The following is a 24,519-nucleotide window of genomic DNA, read 5'->3' on the forward strand; positions in this document are numbered from 1 at the left end:
GGCTTTTGTATCTGGCCCCAGATTTGTAGGTCTTGTTAGGGCCTGTTACAATTCTCTGAAGACCAAGATCTGTCTCAATGGTCACTATTTGCGTCCCATATTGCTTGCCAGGGGAACACGGCAGGGTTGCCCCATCTCTTCTAATAATCGCTCTGGTTATGGAGCCTTCGACATGTCGTGTCCAGTCTGACCTGGATATCGGAGGGATTTCTTCTGGCGGGATTGAGCAGGACAATGTCTTGTTGTTCACATCCCACACTCTAACTTAGCTTCCATCCTTGATAACGGAACTTCAATTGTTTGGACAGGCCTCTGGTTACTTAATTATGATAGGGCTATGGGGATGAACATCTCGGAATCTCTAGGTAATATGTCAGAGATTCAGCTGAGAACTGGAACAATAGTACCCTTGATTGCCTTGGGGTTAAGTTAATGCCGACCGATGATGATTTGTACCAAGCTAATTCCCCCCCTCCTTTTAAGTCTTTGGGTGCAGACCACTTGAGATGGGCGGATCAGGAGATCTCTTGGTTGGGCCGTATAACTGCTGTCAATATGAAAATTCTCCCTAGGCTTCTTTATAATACACTAGCCCAACCAGTGTTGGTCCCATGCTCCTCTCTCCAATCTCTGCACCAAATGATTACGAAATTTGTAAGGATTATAAAGTTCATGTGAGGCCTGCTTGTCAACACAGGGCCTACCATTAGGTAGGCCCTGTCTTGCCAAGCAGGCCCTAAACGCCTAAAAACACAGTGGGGGCGGGGTGGGTGGGGTTATGGAGTTGGGACTTCCCATCCTACAGAATTATATCACCGCTGCTAATGTTTCACATTTGTTGTCTTGGCAGGTCAGCACTGATGGAATTCATTGGGTCACACCTCTGCAATCTGTAACCAAGTTCGCCTGGTCGGCTCTGTCCCAACTAGAGAGCATCACAGATGTTCAAGGGTATGCTCCTGTCCTCAACCATTTTCTCCCTGACCTATTGGGACAGGGTGACAAGATTGTGGAGAATCCCGGGGGAAAGTGGCCCCTTGTCGACAGTCTTTGACAATCCTAACTTCTCTCCTGGTTTGGACCGTAGTAGCTTCCGGGCATGTACAAAAAATACATAATAATAGGAGATTATCATTTTAATAGATTCCAATCTGCCCCACCAGGACAGGTACAGAGGAGACCAGGAGTTAGTGAGGTACTTGATACTTGATAATAGGGATATAGTATTATGTTTGATGATATCCTTGATAGAGTTGGAGATATGGATGCCGAGGTATTTTAGACCATTAGGACACCATTTCATACCTAATGTTTGGATATGATGTACAGTACAATGTACATTGGGAGGTAGGATTTACGACTTGTCCGTATTCAATTTATATCCTGCTGCTACGGAGAATTGCGAGATGATGTGCAAAAGATGTGGTAAAGAGGTGTCTGGCTTCCTTAGCAACAATATGTCATCAGCATATGCCACTGTTTTAATCTGCACATTGCCACACTTTATTCCCATTATGTTGTTATTTTGTCTAATTCCTTCTAAAAAGGGCTCTAAGGCTAAGATGAAAGGGAGTGGGGAAAGCGGACAACCTTGGCGTGTGCCTCTAACTAAGGGGAAGTATGGAGACATTTGCCCATTAATAAAAATAGCAGTTTTGGGATATGAGTAAAGTATTCTTAATAAGGAGATAAAGAGAAATCAAAACCATTACATTTGAGGGCTTCAAAACATATAATTCCACTTTACCAGATCAAACGCTTTTTCTGCATCGAGGGAGACCGCAGCGTAAGGATGCTTGGAACCATGGATGTTGTCTAAAATATTTAGGAAGAGTCTAATGTTTGAAGAAGAAAGTCTACCCTGAATATATCCCACTTAATCATGTTTGACTAATTTAGGTAACAAGGGAAGGAGTCCGTTTGCTAGAATTTTTGCAAAAATCTTACAATCTGTGTTGATAAGGGATATAGGTCTTTAGCTCTGAGGTAGTTCGGGGTCTTTGTTAGGTTTCGGCAAAAACTAAGCATAGCCTCCAAAAAAGAACCTTGTGCCTTGTTATCCAGAATAAAGTGAGAGGAGCTCATTAAGTTTGGGTACTAAGAGTTGCTTAAAGTGAGCAAAAAATTCAATGGGAAAACCATCAGGTCCTGAGGCTTTACCGTTTATGAGATCTTAGATAGCTTTACCAATTTCATCGGGAGATATAGGAGCACTAAGCATCTGCGGATCAATCTGTGGATATGTGGTGTGAGGTATATGTTGAAGAAATTCCTTAATGTAAGTGTCATTAGGAGGAGCCTCCGATGTGTATAGTTTCTGATAAAATTTGGAATAGACTTTAATAATTTCTTCATCTGAAAAGGTCCTGTTTCCAGCTTGATCTTTGATTACAGCAATTCTGGCTTTTTCTTTTTTAAGTTTAAGGTATGAGACAAGCGACTTACTAGATTTATTAGAGAATTGATATATTTTCGCTTTGTATTTTAAGAGATTCGCACAAGAATAAGAACTTATATTGCAAATCCGAGGGGTGAGTTATGCGCCTGGTATCAATAAGACCAAATTCTCATATAAAGTTAGCTAATTGTGAGCGAGATTTGGTGTTTTCAAAACGAACATTAGATTTCCTATCAAGGAATAGATCAACAATCTCATTACAATCACCACAGATAATTAAATTGTTCGCATTAGAACGGAGAATATTATTCTTAAATTGTGTCCAGAAGTGGGGATCTGGCGATGTTGGTCCATATATGTACAGGATGGTATATTCAATAGATTCAATAAGTAATTTAACAAGCACCCATCTGTCTATGTCATCACATTCATTAGCTATTACTTTACACTTAAACCTCTTATTTATGAGAGTAATAACTCCATTTATCTTCCCATTTGCTGCTCTTGAGAAGACTTGGCCTACCAAGTGGCGTTTAAGTTTGGCAGCTTCTTCTTGTGAGAGGTGGGTTTCTTGGATACAAGCTATTGACGGTTTAGTTCTGTTTTGGTGTGAAAGTATTTTCTGCCTCTTAATGGTGTTGTGCAACCCTTTGGCGTTCCATGAAGTTAGATTAAAGGTCATCTCTTTGAACAAAGTAAAACATATATAGCAGTATCAGGACCTTAAACATATTGTTATTGTCATAATAACAGCCATCACATTAATACCTAGAATCACTATTAGGAAACCATCTATAAATGAGAATTGGTGAATCTGCGCACAAGGGAAATACAAAAAGGGAAAGACACATGAGGGATATGGGGAGACAAACGAAATCAACATGGATATATATGATATGCAACTGTGTAAGAAAAATTACCCTAAAGAAGATTGTGGCTAACCGGAAACAGCACGCCAATCCATGTTGAAGAAGAGAAAAATAAAAAGGGGGAGTTGGACGGCCACAGAAGAGATAGCCTTCCTCACATCCCACTCTGGCAGAGTAATAAAAATAATATATTACAACCATTTATAACATTATGTATTTGAAATTCGGGTAGGTGGTCTTGATGTGTCCATGTCATCCTTTTTATGAAAGTGTCTTAAGTCCATTGGGTTTTGAAAGGTGGAAGTATGACCATTTAGGGTGACTAAGAATGGCTGGGTGCAGAATACCATATCTGGCATTTAGTTGTTTTAAGGCTGGTCTAAAGGCAAGTAATTCTTTGCTCCTGGCTACGGTAGCATTCTACCATTCCATAAGAGTTGCTTTGATGGTTTCACTTTTTCCATTATAAGTATTACATGTGTGTAATCCAGTGATGCGAAAATAAGAGTTCTGGGAGCGTTATTAGAAGACTGCATGGGGTTGGCTGGTCCTATCCGATGAGGTCTTTGAATGTTAAGTTGAACCGACGTTGGTAGATCCAGGAGCTTGGTAAGCATTGTATTTAGGAACAAGATTGTGTTGTCTCCTTCACAGCCTTCCAAAAGGCTGACAATACGAAGATTGTTCCTTCTGTTACGATTTTCAAGGTTTTCGGTTTGTTTTTGCAGATGTTTGACAGAACTTTCAAGCATATGTACACTGCAGGTAACATCCTCTGCATCACTAACACGTCTCTCAACCTCAGTGATTCTTGATTCGAAAGAAGACCATTTATCATCAAGCTGCTATAGTTTAGTGTTCGTGGCTTCCATAAATCGTTTCAAAGCTCTAATTTCACTAAGAACAGCTTGCATGACTGGGTCTGGAGATTCTGCTTTAGGTGGTGGTGATTCACTTTTCCACCTTTTGAGAGTGTTAGAAGGAGATGTGAGTATATATTTAATTTCGTCCTTTTTAGATGCCATAACACACTGCGAATGGAGTACTGCAAAAAGCCATAGAAATGAGGTATACGGGCCTCGAAAAGTTCCAGTTGTATAGGTTGTGCCGCACTGACTTGTGCTAGCCCCTCATACCCCTAGTGCATTTAAAGGCGGGTCACTATGTCCAGTTCTCAATATCAAATAATGGACATTTATTGCTAAAGGTTAACTGTATGTTATTTATGATATCTTTCAGCAATTAGATAGGTAGAGGCCTTCCAGTGAGTAAAATGCAGAAATTACATTTATTTCAAACCTCAACTCTTAAAATGTCCAAAAGAAGCTTCCAGGATACTTATATATGATAATTACTTGATGCAAATGCATTGAAAGGCTTTGTTTAAATTTAATAAAAAAAAAAAAAACATGTTATGAATGGAACGTGCTACCGATGAGTCAGCGCTGCCGGCACAGCATCCGTCCCGAACAGCTGACAGGAGACGCCGGATACTTGAATTACGGGATGCCGCCATCACAGGCCTTGCCCACGGAAGTCCTTGCTAAAGATGAAGTGAATCGGCTCCGCGACTTGGAAGAGCGCCACGGACCACCTGGGAAGTAATAAATAGTTATACAGCCCTGTTTAAGGTAAGTTGTGCATCTATAATTAAAGAAATAAGGCTATAAAGCAAGCGGAGCGGGAGCCCACGGATTAGGCAACCTTCTACATCGGCGCTCGGCCACATATCCCCACAGTGACAATGAAAATAGAGTACAGGATATTATATTAAAGGTCAATATCATAAACCTAGTGAAGGCAGTAGACAAGTTAAGGGGGCTCTACTGAGTAAAATATTCATTTTCTAGAAAGCTAAGTAGAAACTAACAGAAGAAGAAAACTCAGATACATTTGTTAAATGAAAACCCAAACAGAACCCACAACACTGGTCCATCTCTTGACTCTTTACACATACAATGATGAGTGCTGGAAACAGTGGATCTCTATATTGAGACATGGAGTCAAATTTTCTAAAATTGTTGAAAGTCACAAAGCAGAAAAAAAGTCCTGCAACTTTGAAGGCAAATCGAAGGTGGTTGAAAAACACCACAGACATAGCAAACCAATGATGGATGCTGAACACAATGCATCAGTTAACACAAATAGAGTCCACAACTACTAGGACTAAGTACCTTGAAAACATGGTTAGAAATCGCTACATGTAGTACTTGCGACTAGCCAAGGAAGTGGAAACAAAGTGAGCAAGGGTTTGGGGTACGTATACCCTCATGTGTAAGGTAATTCACATAAGGGGCATATTTCCAATGGCAACGAAATCAAACATTGTTTTGGAGTACAAGGTTGAAAGTATTCAAATATTTACAGATTTGTCTTCTGACATAACAAAGAAAAGGGAAAGGTTAAATGGAGTCAGACAAAGGTTCATTTTCAATAGCATATACAGGTGGGATCCATGGCGCTGACTACACTGGGAATGACGGGGAATAAAAGACAATTTGTATTATGGGATCCGGAAAGAGCTGTAGGGCCGTAAAGAAAGACTGAGGCACACTGCTCTGCCCCTGAAGAGTTTGGAACTTTGGGTGTGAGGAAATGGAGGGAAAAAAAGAAATTTGCAGAACCACAAGACCAAACAGAGGAAAAAAAAAGACAATTGCTTGGATAAAAGTTCCTATTTGAAAATGAGCAACCATTTTCTTGATTACCTACCACACCTAATGCCAGAAAGGCCCATCTGGCTGCATTTCAAGCACTGCCATAACAAATAAGTGATTTTTGGAAGCAATCAGAAAATATTTTTGTAATTTGAGAGTACATCCTAGTTCCGGTTAAAGCATCACAAGTGTGAGGAGAGTATGAGTTAGCTGCCCTTTATATGTCACTGGTCTAGGCAAGAGTAATCCTAGAGGTATCCCTTCTGTACAAACAGAATGTTAGGCAGAAACCTGTGCAGTTCCGTTAGGGACCACTGCAAAAGGCTTAAGACTACAGGTGTTGGCAGTAAACCCAATTGGTAGGAGTCTGTACCACCCAGATTTACCTGGTAGATGTGGCTGAGCAGCCAGACTTCTCTCAAGAAGAGTTAGACAGTATATAGAGTATACAAGATAGGTACCAAAATACAGTAGCACAAGCAAACACTGACCAGAGCTTTGGTATCAAGTATATAATTATTTATTTAAAGACACACTTAGAAATACTCTAGCACTATTATTGTAAGTAAATTCAAAAACACAGTCACTATTATTATATATTTATCCCTTATTCCTTATTAGACAAGTCTTAGTTAACACCACTTATTTCCAGACAGAGGTGAGCGCTGAATTAAAGATGGCTCTCCAATAAGTTTAAGAAAAAGGGAGGGAAAAGGCAGAAATTAGGAACAGCACACAACACAATACTTCAGAAGCACTCAGCAAGGCAGGAAAGTCAAAGTCTACTTGTGAGCAAAATGTTCAGAGGCCAGGCTCCCTCTTGGAGAGAGTAGAACACCAATGCGTCCAAGATCACACAGTTTAAAAGGCTTGGAAAGTCTTGCAGAGAGTTTAAAAAGGAATCAGTTCAGCTCAGAAAAGTCAGTTAGCCAGCCTTGGGCCAACCCAAGTGGTAAGTTGAGGATTTAGGAGACACCCCACACAGACCGTTGCGAGGGAGGCCAAGCGGACACAGTACCTTAAAAGTGGAGAGGATCCTCCAGCGGGGACAGTTGTTCCTGGCAGCGGGTGCAAGTCGCGGCGTCGTCCAGAGGAAGAGATGATCTCGACGTGGACGAAAGCTGAAGGTCGTTGCACTGCCAGGGAAGAAACCAGCTGCGGAGTTCTCCAGTAAAAAGGAACTACCCTTTTATTCGCTGTAGTGAAAAAACGTGGTATTCCGTTTGCCGGGGTGCTTGGCACAGGCAAGGCGGCCACGGATTGATCCGGAAAGGGTAAAAGGCGGGCAAACTGGTTATCCCCACCAGTCAAAGGAAGAAGACTCTTCGGGATGAAGATCTCCTCTGTCGTTGGAAGAAGTGGTGAGTCGGTTCAGCAGGGCTCCACCGGTGGTGTCGTCGTTGCAGGTCGGCTCAGCTTCTCCCTCTTCGGATTCTTTGGTCCTGTGGCGACGTCTGAAGTCCCAGTCCCCAAAGCCCTGCTTGTATGCAGAAAACCCCCATTCATCAGTCCTAGCTGTCACTCAAACATGCTAAGTGGTGAGCCGGGCGACTCACCATTGGGCCAATCACACAAGAGTGCGACTTGAGTTGCCGAGGCAACTCAGTCCAGGGTGCCTAAACCCCCTCCCACACTCCCTGTGGTACCCAGAGTGGCACCACTTTTGAAGGCTTCTGTGGAGAAGCCCGCCAAAAAGTGGAACAAAGGGCTCGACTTGGGTTGGAGTCACAGAAGCGAACACAAACGCCATTTTGGAACCGAGTTCTGGCAAAAAAATACCAACCGGTGAATTAATATTAAATAAATAAACCGGCGGTATGTTTGAGGCTATGTTAAAAAGTATTAGCCTCGAACAATGGGAAAATCCCATAGAAATATATTTGCGGTTGGATATAAAAAGTAGTATCCACTGCCACCAGCCAAAACTCGCTCAGGGGGGACTGGACAGTGCCCCCTCGAACAACAGACCCAGGGGCAATCGAATTTCCCCTACCAGTACGCCCACAATATGATGGTTTGTACTGGTTCTGTTCACAATTTAGGACTAGTAAAGCCAACGGTGACTTTACATGCCCTGGGAGACAGTAGTCAGTCCCAGGGTACGGAGTCTATGTTTGGGGGTCACTATGACACCGCTGTGTTACGGCACGGAGGGTGCTGTGTAACACACATACCAAAAACACATGAAGCCCTATGGAGTTGTCAGTCTAGAAATACGGATACCTCTACTTTGAAACCGCAAACGCATTTTGGTGGCCGTGGGCCAACCGTCTCATGCACGATATGACAAAATATAGGTTTACGAGTTTGCCAATGAACGGCCATTTTGATGTAACAAGAATCGCCATTTTGTTTTCTAACCATTGCTCATTGCTTTCTGTTCCTATTGCTTCGCAGTATATTTTCCGCTTACACTGCTCGACTGTGAAACATTGTTGTCTGTATGTGAAAAGGACAAGGCCGCAGGGCCGTGAGGATAACATGAGTTCGCTGAAACACAAACGTAGGCAGCGCCAGGAAGAATGCCCGGCTCCCTCCCAAATGTAGCCTTAAAGCAGAGCTGCAGGGAATTTAATAATTTCGCAGCTGCCAGCCAGTCCCGTTATATGGTAGAATATGTTAGAATAATACCGCTAAAGGCTTGAATTCTGCTTTTCTTATGGCTCCCCTTTGCTGAGCCCGCTAGAGCATGTCGGCTCCCAGGACGCAAATAGCACCTGATAGATAGCAAGGTCCGGAATGCAATCCCCCCCCCCCCGCATGTAGTTCGCTTCCAAGAACAGAAGCGCTGTGTTCTATTCAATAACCGAAAGATGCCTTTGCACTCACAAATTGCAAATCGTTACTAGAGTAGATGTTTGAAGGTGTCATAATGGTCAGAGATGTCCACCATCACACCAAATTCAAAGTAACCCAATAAAGGGGGGTGTTAAACATGTAATAGCTGATTGTTTGATATGCATTTTGTATATATGTAACTGATGTACGTAATTCACTCTCTTGCGTCCCTCGAGGTCTAGAGATACACATCGCGGGGCATGAGACCGAGTTGGCCAACTGAGACTTTTGCTTTGCAATAAAACCCTAGCTTTGGGAATACAACCTTGTGTCTGGCGTCTCTATCGTGTGTGGTGACTCGCCTTGTTTCCATAGACGTCAGGGTCCCCTACGGGCCCCTTTCAGAGTAAAAGACCCCATAGCCCATAAAACACATTCCAAAGTCAAAGGATATCTCAAATCATGTCTAAGAGTGGGAGAAAAAGAGTCTCACTCTTAGCAGGAGAAAAAAATAAACCTCAAAAATCCAGCAAAGCTGCTGGGGGACTCACTAGGTTTGGGAAATTAGCCTTAACAGAGAATTCTCCCTAACACAAAATCACCACCAACAGGAGACCTTTACATTAGAAATATTATGCAATTAGCACATAGCACATGTTTCTGTGTACCAATGAATTGTGAGAGGCTAGTCAACCTGCTAGAGGTCAATGGACACCATATAGCCTTGGCATCTAAAGTTTCAGCCTATGCTACAAATCTGAATTTGACCTTACTAAAAAATGACTTCAGATGATGATCGTTGCAGGCTTGGTTTTTCTAGACCAGAAAGAATCTAGAGTAACAGTCTATACTGCATCATTGGGAAGCATTGTCTCCTCTTCTTGAATGTGTTGGTGGTTGTACCGGAGGGATGAGTACTGATGGTCTGGGGATAGTCTATGAATTGCTTAGAGGACACCCGGGCACAGGTACATCTTGTAATGGGGCAGTCACAATCGCCAGTCTTCCCATATTTCACTTCTAATGAGTTCCTTATAGCTCAGCCACTCAACAAGTGCTCACTAAAGGTATCCATCCTTCTGTTATACAGCTCTAAACTGCTATGCAAATGTAAAATAGCAGATTACTGAGCAGCTTAACCTAAGAAACAGCTGTAACATAAAGAGCAGCCTTTTTTAGCTAGTGCCTGAAGAACAGCCCTTCTTGTTTAGTGGTGCCGTTTTCGTGGAAGAGGTTAAAGGCAACCGTTTGATCTTCCCCTCGAGTTTAGCCGCGGATAAACAGGTAACATGCATTAACATTGGATGGTCTGTGCTTTGAAAGCAAACTCTTTGATACTGCTGGATCTGTAGAAGGACTCTACAAAATCTCTAACAAATGAACAGATTTGCGACAGGAGGAAAGGGAGACACACTTCATCAATTCCAGTCCTTGCTCACTGTAGCCACTTGTCAGTCTGTGTGAACTCGATTATACAATGCCTGCACAACAGGCTCCAGAGGCCCACTCTTTGACAAAGGATTATAGGGTTTTTTCTATCATGACTTCGAACGCCCCCACCCGCCTTAAGTCACAGGAACACTCAATCAATATATATGTTTATTTTTAAAAATCTTTTTGTGTTTAAAATGAAATTGCATTGCATTCATAATATTGTAGCCAAGCTTAACAATTTCTCCTATTGTACTGGTAATTACAAGAATGGAAGACATATGACCAGTTCCTGAAAGTGTAAGGCAAGCACGTATTAACAGTGCAACCACTGTTTAACGAATAAATAAGACAAGAATAGCACATCAGCAAATTGTAACAATCTATGATTCGCGCCTTGAAACACTTGTGTATAGGCTCGTTATAAATGCAATATCATATGATGAAAGCAAGGATATTCCATGGCGAGAATTTCTGGTCAAGGTTATAAATTCACCTGAACGTCACTGTCTTTAAAATGCTTTAACAAGAAAATAGAGAACAGCACGCCAGACAGTCGCAAGCTTTTTTGACAATATCTTGCACTCAGGGACATATGTGATGCACGTGCACGGACTAGAAAAGTGAGTAAACTCTGATTCTTTTTTTTATATATATATATTTATTTTTCAAACATTTCACATAAAACTCTGACTGATTCTGTGATTCTGGCCTGTCAACCTAATCCTGACTGATGTGAATGAAATCAATTAGAGGTAACCAAATAGCTACAAATGTGTTAAACTATATTGAATATGTGCGTTTGTCCAGGACTGTCGCCAGAACTTTCGCCAACTATGCCGATACGAGGGGTTCAGCTTGTTTCCATCAGTGTGCTATCAAGGCACATGCTGCTGACAGAATTTGGCACACAAAGTTACCCAACCGAAGCGGGTAAGTCTCGTCGTCCTCCACTGCACCCAGAAGCACCACAACTGGGTCTATAGTAATCAAGTCTGTGTCACCCTTTCACCTGGTAAAGAACCTCATTCTAGAAAATCTGTATAATGGCCATGAAAACCCAATTTGAAACATTGATTCTGATGCGCCACGATTTCCCAGCACTGAATACGAGGGATATAGCCTGTAAATTTGGTCAAGGTCATGCATATGCATAAAAAGAATCTGTAATGGGTTGTCCGAAGATGAACACAGTAGCATAGGGGTTCTTTCCCAGATTTGGGGTCAGGTGGTCTCAGAATTCGTGGTTCCCAGTTCCTCTTAACCATATCCACATGAATGGCAGTTTATCATTACGGCTATTAGGATTTAGATATCCGTGTGACCAGATGTGAAGTGCTTTCCGAGGTGAGATATTTGGCTGGAACCGCTCTGCTTAATGGCACGCTGTGTGATCCTGAAGCCTAACTGAGCATATGTGAATTTGTCTGCCTCACACATTGAACATTAGCCACGCAGATACATTCCCTAACAGAGCTAGGGATTGGCAGACAAAGTATGGGAGCTTTTGGGGGTAGAAAGCCGACGCGTCTACCCCCAAAAGCTGAAGGTCATTTGCACATCACGAAAAGGTCTAATGGATTTACTTAGTTTTATAATTGCGTCTAAGTAATCACAGATCCAGAGAACCGATATATATACATATATTCCTGAGTCCAGATGCCAAACGTTGCGGATATACCATGGGGTACCTGTGCTCCGGGGACCCTACAAGAAATGTTTGTGTTCCAAGAAAGCAGCTGACAATTCTACAGGCGATACATTTATTGGGAAAAGTAGCAATCAGAAAAATAACGATGATTTCCCCAGACGTTCCTGTCAATTCAATAGGATATCGCTTTACTTTAAATAATTTCAGCTGACAAAAAGGCAGCTCCGCAGAGGGGAAAAGCGAGTACCGATATATAACAAAATGGGAATACAGAGGACAAAACAGGAATACCATGCTAATTTATTTGCATTACAAAGGTGCAATAAGTAAATGTATTGTTACGAAAAGTAGCAACATGCATAGTGTGTCAGTCTGAGCAGGAACCTGAGGCGGGAGCTCAGCAACATACCTTCTTTGCAGTTTCAAAATCCAGCCCTTCCAAAGCCTCCATTGCAAGCTCCTTCCAATCTGTGTCTGTGACCCCCAGGCAAGCGATCTGATAGGCTTCTCGGAACATCTTCCGCTCCAAGTACTGGTACATGGGGGCAGACTGAAGAGGTCCATTCAGATAGGGCGCAAAAAAAAGAGAAAAGATGAGAACATGTCAAATTGTTTGTATTAATGGTTCAAGTGCCTGGAATAAAACCTTGGTGATTGGAGGGCAATCATAAATCATTATGTTCAACTATTAACTACATAAAAAGCATAATGCATAGCATTGTATTTTGCCTTCGAGCCTCCCCGCTCCCAATAAGCCTTGTGCTTCAATGCGACAAGTTTCAATAGGTAGAGTGGGGTTGAGCGGGCACAGCTTGTCTATGTCTGAAATGTACCATCAGCTTCTATGATTGTAGTTCCATTATTTGGTCCTGTCGCCAGATCTCTCCCCATTCGCACTGTGGGGTGATAGAAAATTGTTAACAGGATATTGGTCTGGGTAAGGTATCCCAGACAACTGGAAGGACCTGTGTAGAAATCCACATGGTTCATTGAATGTTGTTGTAATAGTCCTGATTTATAGGTCAATGAAGATTCATCCAATGATGCATGAGGTTTTACAACAAATTGTTTTTATTCTTAAAATAATTCAAAGATAGGCCTATGGCAAATAATGTCCATGTCCAATGCATTTCGATCAGTGGTGACCATCTTCAGGGACTATTCAGAAAAATAAACAAAAACAAAATGTATATGCTAAGCATTTAAGTTTTTAAAGATAGTACATAGTTATTGGTTTACATGGCATACTTGATATAATGTACCTGGACTTATTACCAGTCGTCTTTATTTTTCATATGGGGTAAGCCCAAGGTTATCTTGTATTGAGATGGTGCGCTCCACCTAAATTTAAACTGATCAAAGGAGGAGGCTCAAGCTTTCCAGCTCTAGCAGCCAAACACTGGAACTGACTCCCCCCGATCTTACGCGCTGAGACACATTGTGAGTTAGAGCAAGGATTTTAAAGAGGACGCGCTCTTTGATGGGAAGCCAATGAGCCTGTTTCCTGGCAGCAGTTATATGTTCCCTTTTGGGGATGCCTATAGCTGCACAGAGAGCACAGTTTTGGATCATCTGCAGCTTCTCCATATTGTTAACTGATGTGCCCAAAAAAAGGGCATTGCCGTAGTCGAGTCTTGACCCTGTTATGGCTCTAGCAATGGTAAGGCAATTGTCCTTGGATAAGAATGGTCTGGCTGCATTTAGTAGTTTGGCCTGGTATGCTGCGGCAGAAGCAATATGATAGGTTATTTATAACGTGCTTAATACCCAGAGGTTTCGAAGCGTGGACCCGGGGATCGAACCTGTGTTGCTCTGTGTCATCTTGCTTCCAAGGCGAGCACATTGCCCCTGACCTATCCTCTCGAGGCGGGAGTGATGGCATTAACTTGTCTAGTCATAGAGAGGTTTGAGTCTAAGTATACTCTGAGAATTTTCACTGTTTCGAAGACTGAGATTTCAATGTTGTCAATAGTGAAATGGCTGAATCGGTTATTGACTTTCTTTAGGGTTTCAGTGGACACAATCAGGAGTCTTGTCACTGTTGAGGCATAGCCCGTTCACGGCCATCCAAGTTTGGATGGTTGTGTATATGGCGTTGAGGGCTCTGGAGTTGGATTCATAGTCACCCGTTAGTGGAAGGAGGGCTTGAATATCATCCGCGTAGTTGGTGTAGGAGATACCTAATGAGTCCAAGATGTGAAAGAGGGGTCTAGTGAATATGTTGTAGAGGGTGGGCGAAATGCGGGAACCTTCTGGCACTCTGCATGAGATGATGGTAAGGGAGGCAGTGGCTAGGTCAGAGAAAACTTGCATGGTCCTACTTTGCAAGAAGGATGTGACCCAGGCGGTGGCGTTGGGTGAGAAGTTGGCTGTCGATTTCAGGTGGTGGCAGAGGACATTGTGATCAACAAGATCAAATGCTGTAGAAAGGTCTAAGAGTAGAAGTAGAGCAGGTTTAACAGAATCCCTTGCTTCATGCATTTGGTTTTCAGATGAAGTAGGGCTGTTTCTGTGCCGTGCCCCGGGCGAAACTCAGATTGGCGCAGCACAAGGAGTCTGTTCTCCTCAATGAATTGTTGCACTTGTACGTAGGCTGCTATGTCAAGTATTTTAAACAGGAACGGGACAGTGGTTATGGGCCTGTATTAGTTAGGTGACGTGGGGTCATGGTGTTTTTTTGTTTTTAAGAGAGGGCGATCCCAGGCTTCTTTGAGGCAGGAAGGTATCTGTCAGTTGGAGAAGGATGTGTTAACGAAAGCTCTCAGAAATGGGGAGAGAGTACTGGCACAGTCCTTGGTAATGGCCGTGGGGCAGATGTACCCTTTGCAGTTGGTGGGTTTGATGGAGTTCATGATATTAATGATATCCTGCTCCTGGACTTCTTTGAAGGAGAACGTGGTGGTTGGTCCATTGGTTTGTGGCGGATTAGGGAGTGATGAACGAGTCAGATATTGTTGGGTAGTTTTAATTTTGGTTTGGAGGGTGTCCAATTTGTTGAGCATGGCTGCTTGGATCCCACCGCACCAGGTCTTATCTTTAGTGATAGCCTCAGGGGGTGGGAGGTTGTAGGAGTCTCCAAATCCCTGAAGATGGAGAAGATCTCTGCCCGACCAAACTGAAGCGTAGGCCGCTCCAGGTTCACTCCAAGATGGGTGTAATATGTATCTCATTTTCCTAAATGTATTTTCGTATGTAACTGGGTGAAACCGCACCTTGATGCCTTCGTGCTTATGCGCTTTAAATAAAAGAATATGATTTTTTGTATAATCCGACAAATTATTAGGAAATTATCCAGATATTTGTATGGCTATTTTCATAGTTATATTTATTTCCTTTTTTAGTACACCCAAAATGTTAACATTCCAATATTTCTAATTAAAACACTTACTTTTAGTTTTAACTTGGTGGGTCAAAAGCTTGTTTTGTTCGGCAAGTTGTAATTCTTTCATTATAATAAAGACAAAAGTAAACAGGCACCAGAAGGTGTCTCACCTGCTAGTCCCCGGAGATCTGTCATCCAGGTGGCCAGTACACAGCCATCGCTATTGGATCCAGTTCCTGGGGGTGGACAGTGGGGGAGGATCACCTGGATGAGGGGGTCTTTGGGGTGTGGAAGTGGGACACTGAAGGGTGAGACGCGGTACCCCCTTCCTTATAACACCTTTTCCACATCCTACCCCTATTTAGAAGTTCTACCCCGCCCCTTTTCCAGCACAAACACTCTCTTACGTGAACGACAACGGACTAACACCAGAGCTGTTTACTTGACATCTCCAAACACAAGGGTCAGGCAGACTTAGGCAGACAATAACTACACACACCTGACGGCCCTTTCCCTTCCCCACAGGGATAAAAGGCAGAGCATGAGAGCACACTTTGAGCAAGGCCAAACGCACGAGGAAGCAGCTATTCCAGGACGGCAGTTCAAACTGAGGAAGAAGAGGCGAGACCTGGAAGGACGACAAGCAGGGAAGTGCCCTTACCCTTTTCAACCCAGAGCTGCGAAGCCTCAGTGAAAGGATTCATAAGACCGGGAACTACAGCTGTCGTGTGGTGTGTCAAATGTAAACGGTGCACGGGGCCCTCCAGCACTGATAGCCAAGCCAGGGAGACGGGCTTGCTACCGTGGTACCATCCTTGACTCCAGAGATAAGAAACACTGACGGGTTCAGCACAGCCGGTGAGTCGCAGAGAGCTGATAGTAAACCGGACTGTGTTGAGCCCAATATTGCAAACGGCAACATTGTATGAAAAAAGAACTTGTGAACACAGAATTTGTGTGTGTTTTAGCATTTACGAATGTCCAGTGAAGGACCAGCTTCAGAATGGTCAGGCGCCACATGGGCGCTCATTTGACGGACTCTGACTGGTCCCCTTTGTTGAAACTACAGATACCAGGAGTCCCTAGGAGAAGCCGGCGTGAAGCGTCAGAGTGGACATACAAGGGTCAAGTCAAACCCCTTGTACAATCGAAAGTCTCTGACACCTTTAAATGAGCAAAAGAAAAGGGAACTGAATCCCGCATTGTGATAAAGCAAAGTGTACTGTGTATTTGGCAAATGTGAACAGGGCTGAGGGATGCCTGCGAATCAGGGTGAAGAATAATACACCCGTGAACTTTGTGTCAAAAAGAGTGAACTCGACCGAGGAACGTCCACAGTGAGCGATTGTTTAAAAAGACATTGAGACCCTCAAATATTACAGATGGTGATATTTTGAAAGGAAGGCTGTTGTGAACCCAACTGAGGGAGGCACTGTTGAAAGAAGGATCAGAGCCCGGTTGAGGGGGATCCAAGAGGCGTAGATTAGTCGCCCAATGTAAAAGATTACCGAAGGAACTTTTGTTGGTTTGTTGTTCATGGTCCAGCAGGACCTCGTGATAGAGAGCCCCAGGAGTTTGCTGTGCTCAGGAGTCCCTCCTTGTCCAGTTCTCAAAACGTGTGGAAGGGAGATTACCTTTATAGTGACTTCAGTACTAATAATGCTGGAGACATTTCCTGTTGCCAACTTGTGAGTATCCTGCCATCTAGCAAATGAGGGGAAATGATTCAAAGACTATGTGACCAAAGTCACACAGGCAAGGTACTGTGCATAGGTGTCAAAGGTGCATGAATGGTTCACTATGCCACGTCCCTTGCATAGCTGCATGCAGCCCCAAACACCAGTCAGAGAGAATGGCTAGTTGATATGGTGCAGGTTCGTTGGTTCTCTCTCTCTCTCTCACCCCCTCACTCTTACCATCCCCCTATCCCCTTCTCGATCATCCTCCTCCTCCTCCCCCACCCACCCACCCGTACTGCTATACAGATAATTACATATGTTTACAAACAATCATCAATACAGCTTTGCCTCTGGTCAAAATGTAGCAAGATTCAGTGGTTGTTAGGCTGTGCTTGCCAGCGCCTCACTATATGTGTAATTTGTCTGCTTCTTTTGCATCCCACTGATTGGTATTAAGTGCTGCTTATCACTGGGGAAGGCTAACAACTTGAGCCTTGTAGTAACGAGTTTGACAGAGGTTTCCCCCATTATCATCGCAACTCATACATAATCCATGTCATGCGGTTTATATATTGTTCACATTTATATGCAAATTCTGTTTCATTACATCACAATTTGCGATGGGTACCTTTGCAACTTTAACATCCTGAAATGTTGGTTTAGTGCGCCACCAAATCTTATGGGCAAAAGGTTTCGCACGTTGGGCTTTTTCAAGGTGGTTGGTAAATAATAAATCTTCTAGCCCTTTATTGGTTAGATCTGGTGTATTCTTGACATTTACATCCTTATTGTTATAGGTCTAGTTAAAGTTTCACGGCCTTGTGTACTTCAAGAATTCCATGTTGTTGTATTCTGCTTCGATTCTATATTTGTCTTACAGTCAGGGGTTAAATTCCCCGTCCTGAACTGTGCTCCGTTCTGGAAGCCACTCGGTGTCAGTTTCGAACTGAAACTGACAAGGAGCGGCTTCAAGGCTGTGAAACGTTAAAGTCACAAAGTTACTAACCCACTGCAATGTGTGATGGAATGAAACAGAATTCGCATATAAATGTGAGCAATATATAAATAGCATGACGTGGATTATTTCTGAGTTGCACTGATCATTTGGGAATCATTTTACAAACTCTGGCCAAATGTTCTCTATTTCATTCTGGAGAAAGAGAACCATGCAACCTTTTAAAAGTATTTTATGTAAGATACCATTCATCTCAAATATGGTGGCCAGAATAGGGATCTAGGATAGGTACCAAGATAAGCATCTCAGTAAAGATGTTCTGTCAAGGGAGAACTTTAGTTCCCTTCTAAAACTGAGAATATGAAGCCCTCCTAATCACAGATATAGCAAAAGGACAGCACTAGGAAAAAGGTAGGGGTAACTTGTGATTGAGAATGTTGAACAGCTACAATGAAGTACGACCCTGGTGCTAAACCACTCTTGTAACCAAGATTATAGCTTAAAGAAAAAGAGCCATTCATTTTGATGTAGCCATTTGTACCAATAAGTTATGAACAAGCATTGAAGCAACACATGCCAAATCCCATATGGGAGTATAAGCTTTCACCAGTGGGAACAAGCAGAGAAAACCTTACAAATGGTACATGATGGCCTTGTGTGACAAGGAGAATGGATGAGTCAGGCATGAACCTGTAGCCATAAATTGCTGACAAATAGGACTTGCATGTTTCTAAATAAACACTACATCTGTCACGGGTTTTATCAATTACATAACTGAAATAGTCGTAAAGATACAAGGATTGATAATTAGTCTAAGATCAAAATGATAATTGCATAATCATATTCTGGTATCTGGTAGAGAATCTCATGGTAGAAGCAATGACCTGCAGGTTACCACCCAGGATATTAAAGTGAAGGAATGCTTGCGTTCCAAGTATCAACCTCTTACTGAGAGATTGAGGTGAAGGATGTAAAAGCAAGTGGAGAATTCACATTGTGGAACACTCAGAATGAATGTGCAGTTGTAACTGAGCTGGAACGCTCAGGTCACCCAAGAGAACAGGGGAGGCATAGATGAGTTGTTCTACTGGTCTACAAGAAAGGCGTCTGCCAGAGACACAGAATCCTCTACCAATCCATGCGCAGAGGTGCCACATTTGCTGTTAAGAACAGTAGCAACACATTTTGCATGGAATAAGGTCTGTGCCAAAAAAGCAGGGAGTACACATCCTTATTTAATCACTTATGGTTGGATTTGGCGTGTCATAGGTTATTCGGGAAGTTTCTGGAAACATTTACGAGCCTAGCAGATGGTTGACAACAAGATTTGGCATAGCCAGGAATACAAAAAAGGGGCAGTTGTGACCTGAAACTAATGGGGCACAATTTCTGGCAACTGTAAAGTTCAAACATACAAGTCCTACAAAGAAATGCAAAAGGAAAACGACAGAAGTGCTAAAGGTGAGCACAGTGAAGGGAAAGACCAGAGGCTACAAGTGAGCAGGCAGTTATGGGTTTGTGACTCAATGAAACAGGATATCATGTTTTCCAGAATAGATGCAGCACATTTAATGACATTAAGAATTACCATAAGAAAAAGCGGCCGGAAAGTTCGCATGAGAAAGGTGCAAACTACCAAAAGTTTGCACCTTTCTCATGCGAACACACGTACATACTACGGGGGCGGCAGGGATATCCCCCGCAACCCCCGCTCACTATACTGATAAGTATAGTGAGCGGGGCGTTGCGTGGGAAACCCCTGCAGCCCCCGTTTTTTTTCCCCGTTGGTGTGCTGCGGGTATGTCCCCCGCAACACCCCGCTCATTATACCATACAGTATAGTGAGCAGGGTGTTGCGGCGGCCACCCCCGCAGTCTTTTTATTTTTATATTTTTTTACTTACCTGCAATGCTATCACCAAAGGTTCGAACTTTTGGTGTTCGAACCTTTGGTGGTAGCATTTTTCAGTTGTTTTGTACGTACAATACCAACGTGACTACCCTACAGATTTCAGAGATATAATATGATAAGTTATTTATAACACGCTTAATACCCAGAGGTTTCTAAGCTCGGACCCGGGGATCGAACCTGTGTGGCTCTGGGTCATCTTGCTTCCAAGGCGAGCACGTTGCCGCTGAGCTATCCTCCCGAGACTGGGTACAAGCCTCTAGAAAGTCATCTATGCAAGCTTTGCTCTGTTGCATCAAGTATGAAGTCATTGAATAACAGGAATGCCTTGATGTTTGTAAGGGCAATTCAGAACGTGCATTTGGTACGAAAGACACTATATTAAGAACAACTTACTCTTTATAAAAAAAAACAAATTAGGTTTCTTTCGACAAAAGAGCATGAAGCTCACTTATTCTCCAAGGGCAGGAGATGGCTCCTATAACAAGTCTTTCTACACGGGAGATCAAGTTCAAGAAGCCATATGGTCAAAAAGATTGTTGATGAAAGAACTTAAATCTGATTGTAGGATTCCATGATTGAAGGGAGAAGGTGAACGAAACAAATGAAGCATCATGAAAGAAATCTTTAGCATGAAAATATTTTCAGATGTAATAAAAGGTATACAGTAGTAACTGTAAACTAATACTTTCATAAGTATTTAGTCATTTAAATGGTCTACACTGGCTTCCGGTTAAACAGCAGATCACGCATAAGGCACTTTCCATTACCTTTAAATGCCGTAATGGGGAAGCGCTGCAGTACCTGGAAAATCGGCTCACCTCTCTCGTCCCAGGTCACTGTCTAAGATCTTGTGATCCGTCGAAAATGGTTCAGCCAAGATTTAAATTAAAAACCTTTGGTGGTTCCATGTTTGAATATCAGGCGCCATTATTGTGGAACAAATTCACACCTGAGCTTCAGCAAGTAACTTCCCAAGCTGATTTTAATGAGGGCGTTAAGACTCTTGTTTAATGAAACACCCGACTAGCTGCGGTACAGGGCCCTCCATGTGCTCTACTTCCTCCTGACTTCTCCTCAGATCTTATATCCTCTGATTATTTGTCTGTCTCAAGCACTTTGAGGCCTATGGGCGGTGTAGCGCTATATAACAAATCAAAATTCCTTCTAAGGTTCACTGTCATCCAACGTAGAAACACAATATATACTATCAACTTACATGGTCAGACAATATTCCTAACTAAAGTCCAATTAAAAAATGTTAACCACTGCATGTATCTAAAGATGTATGTTACAGTGGGTTTTCTAGATCTTAAGCCTAACTGTACAAACAGAGATTGTTGCGATGTTATGAAACGGTCTTGAGCTGCCTTAGAATGCTGGTCCCCGATTGGGTGGATTCAACTCAGCATTATTAAAACTAATACTAAAGCTCCATTTTCAGACGTTCAGCCATGGCAGAGGAGGTAAATGACAAATTAGAATGCATTGGTTGATTTAGTTTAGTTTCTTTATATCGCGCGCCGAACCCTGAGGTAACTGGGCGCCGGAGACTTATAGCATGTTACAACAAAATATAGACATACAAAATATAACAGTAAGTACAGTTGACCGGGTTACATAGTGGTCGAGAGGCAGACATAGGATCATAGTACAGTGATTCGTGCGTCAGACTATGGTGGAGTTCTTGTTGGCTAGCCAGGACCTCGTTTTTGCTCTGAAAGGTGAGGTAGAGGAGAATTAGCCAGAGCAGGCTCGAGGCTGGTTAGAGTCAAATGCCTGGTTCTGGCTTGGCTTGAGTTCGTTTGTTTAAATAAGAGCCCTGCTGGTGACAAGACAAGCATTAACTCTCCCTCTGTTACATTCACAGAGCAAACTAATGTGACACTGACACCCAGTGACCGTTAAAAGAACTGCATGCAATCAGCTGCGTGCACAAGACAACTTGTTGCCAGGAATTGCGTGTTGGTGCAAAAACTAAAGATGCAATGGGAGCGTGTGTGTTCTGCACAATTGCAATCTGGGAAACCTGCCTTCCACACTTGACCAATCTAAGCAATCCTGGACAAATCACTCAATTGGCTACGCTGCTCTTCTACCATGTTTGCTCCAAAGATGGCACAAATATGAATCATGTCTAATACGGGCACCACAGAATGAAGCATCCCATAACTTCTCATTGCTCTTTCCATGGGGAAGGATTAGTACACTGTCGGCTGCCTTCCCTTCTCACAGTGCATATTCTGTGCTCTCATAGGCATGGCATTGTCAGGGAAACTCTGTACTCCTAAGCCAGTCTGTTATGGGTGCCGTACTACCTTCCGACCCACCCCTCGTTTTCCCTGTGACCACGCATCCGGAGTAATGGTTCCTGGGCAGATGGGGGGGACCGGGGGGGGGGGGGGGGAGGCTGAGGCCGTCCCCGGTGAATATGTTTTCTGGCTCATGTAGACCAGATTCTTGCCAACTCGTTTATTGGCTGGTAAGTAACAACGCCCCTTTGTTTTTTTTTAGCCCGTGGAGGATGACGGCAGCACCATTTCCAAGAAGGTAAACCCACCAGAATACCGGCAACTGGCGCTCGTTCCGGTGGTATGTCCACAGGATTACGAGTGCTGGTCGACTGTGTAACTCCTCATTTCATGGAGTCTGACTGGACTCCATGGGGGAGTGTGCAGGTATTACAGGTGCCGTTATTACCGGCGCCTGTAATGCCAGTGATTTTGCCGTTAAGGTGGTGGAATGACCTACAGCATTTAGTTGGATGTCATTCCACCATCTCACCGGCAAACTCGTAGTTGACGGTTGCGGTAACGTGCCAGTATACGTCAATACTGACGCGTTATTACTGCACCGGCCACATCTTAATGAGCCCCTAAGTCTTCAAAGTGCAGCTACAAAACGCAAGGGACTGCTTAGGCCGATATCACTTGGATTTGTACAGCACCTTTCACCATTGGAATGGTCCCAACGCGCTGTAGGGTGAACGGCCCCTGCATTGCCCTTGTTAACAAGTCCAGAAAAGGGCTCTGTAGAGGCGTTAACCATGGGCACTAAACAAATACCCAGGACCGGGAAGAGCATCAGCAGGCCTCTAGTAGGAGGCTAAGTCTTTCGGTGACCGGGAACATCTCAAACCCATGAAGAATTATAAGAATAGATGTGCAGAATCTGTGGCTTTGCGCTCTATTGTCAGCATTGTCCTTGCTCTTCTCTATTCAATAACTCCAAGCAGATGTGAAGCGGTCAGTTGCTGCTCACGTTTTGGTTTATTGTAACAAAATCACCTGACAAGTGTTTCATGGCACAGGGCGCTTTCGAGGCGGAAACAAACTAAAAACACAAACAGAAGCCCGAGTGGTGAAAAGGGCGAGCTGTTGTCTGCTGTGCGGCTGCTACCTTTGTACAAGACTTTGTTCGTGTAAAGAACTGGAAAACATTTGCCTTGTGGACAGGAGGAGGATCGATTTCAAAACACCCCCGCCAAATCGCGTAAGACTCCCAGCTCAGCTGCGAGCAGTTTGAAGTGAGCGGCATCCCCCCTGCAACACGTGACCCGCGTCACGTGACTTTCGGAAGCCACTCCCTCTGCTTCAGCCTCATAAGCAGAACAGCTTGACCCTTGCGGCGAGAAGCCCGAGTGGTGAAAAGGGCGAGCTGTTGTCTGCTGTGCGGCTGCTACCTTTGTACAAGACTTTGTTCGTGTAAAGAACTGGAAAACATTTGCCTTGTGGACAGCAGGAGGATCGATTTCAAAACACCCCCGCCAAATCGCGTAAGACTCCCAGCTCAGCTGCGAGCAGTTTGAAGTGAGCGGCATCCCCCCTGCAACACGTGACCCGCGTCACGTGACTTTCGGAAGCCACTCCCTCTGCTTCAGCCACATAAGCAGAACAGCTTGACCCTTGCGGCGAGAAGCCCGAGTGGTGAAAAGGGCGAGCTGTTGTCTGCTGTGCGGCTGGAGGTGGCTAAAAGGCTAGGTAAGACACTGATCACACACACCATATTTTCTTCCAGGGAGGAGTGACCAAAACCCCTGCACCTACACGAAGCGGCACGCGGAGTTGGCTAGCCAGAACCGCGAGCAATCTACGGCAGCACGCGGCCGTCTCGGCCGATATGGCCTCTTCAGTCAACTCGAATTTACTCAATTCATCAACAACACCGATAACACCGCTAGGTCGCGTCCTACACAGCCAATACACACGCCTGGAACGAATTGACCGACGCAATACAAAAGACAGAGAAAATCTACGATCTCGTTCCAACGTAAGGAAGGCAAAGGGGGAGGCTAAATCCATCTCCTCCTCCTCCTCCTCCTCCTCCTCCTCCTCTCCATCGTCTAGGCCAAGGTCGCTAGACAGCCTGTCGCTGCGTGAAGCAAGCTCCCGGGCCGACAAAGAGGAAGAAGCCGCCGTGCAAACTGAGTCACACCTACTGAGGGACGAAGTCTTCCATCAGCTCCCCGCCGTTACTGGACCCCCTTTACAGTCAAATCCCGTTGTGATCTCGCTAGGAGGCTCCATAGACAAGTGCGAAACGACGATGACAAATCCGTCTGACTACACACCGTCCCTGTACCGGTACCGGTTGTCGCCGGAAGGTGGCGTCGATCTGACCCTTGCGCTTCGGTCCAAGAGGAAGCACAGAGTTCTGAACCTCTAACCGACTCAACCTTGCAACAAATCTACAAACAGCGCAACATCCATACGCACGCTCTACAAGCCAGAAACCTGGAAGACAACCTGGTGTCATGTGCCGATTTTGGAAGTGCCATTCAAGTTGAATGGCATGCAAATTCCGGCTACACGACTACATTAGATGAAGGAGATGATACCGAAACGCCTCCCACTTTACCATCACACCCACTG

The 24,519-nt window shown here is 43.9% G+C and overlaps 1 protein-coding gene across 4 annotated transcripts in view; it reads right to left on the reverse strand.

Annotated features, from left to right (window-relative positions):
- The window catches only part of IFT122 (intraflagellar transport 122), a 1,464,758-nt gene that overhangs the window by 732,905 nt on the left and 707,334 nt on the right, over positions 1–24,519 (reverse strand). For all 4 annotated transcript variants that reach the window (XM_069643447.1, XM_069643448.1, XM_069643450.1 and 1 more), the window contains exon 15: positions 12,194–12,334. In XM_069643447.1, the coding sequence (XP_069499548.1) occupies positions 12,194–12,334 (141 nt within the window). The remainder of the gene's footprint in view (positions 1–12,193; positions 12,335–24,519) is intronic.

The sequence above is a fragment of the Ambystoma mexicanum genome, chromosome 2p (genome assembly GCF_040938575.1).
Source record: "Ambystoma mexicanum isolate Mex_15411 chromosome 2p, UKY_AmexF1_1, whole genome shotgun sequence".
In the NCBI taxonomy this organism is placed as follows: Eukaryota; Metazoa; Chordata; class Amphibia; order Caudata; family Ambystomatidae; genus Ambystoma; species Ambystoma mexicanum.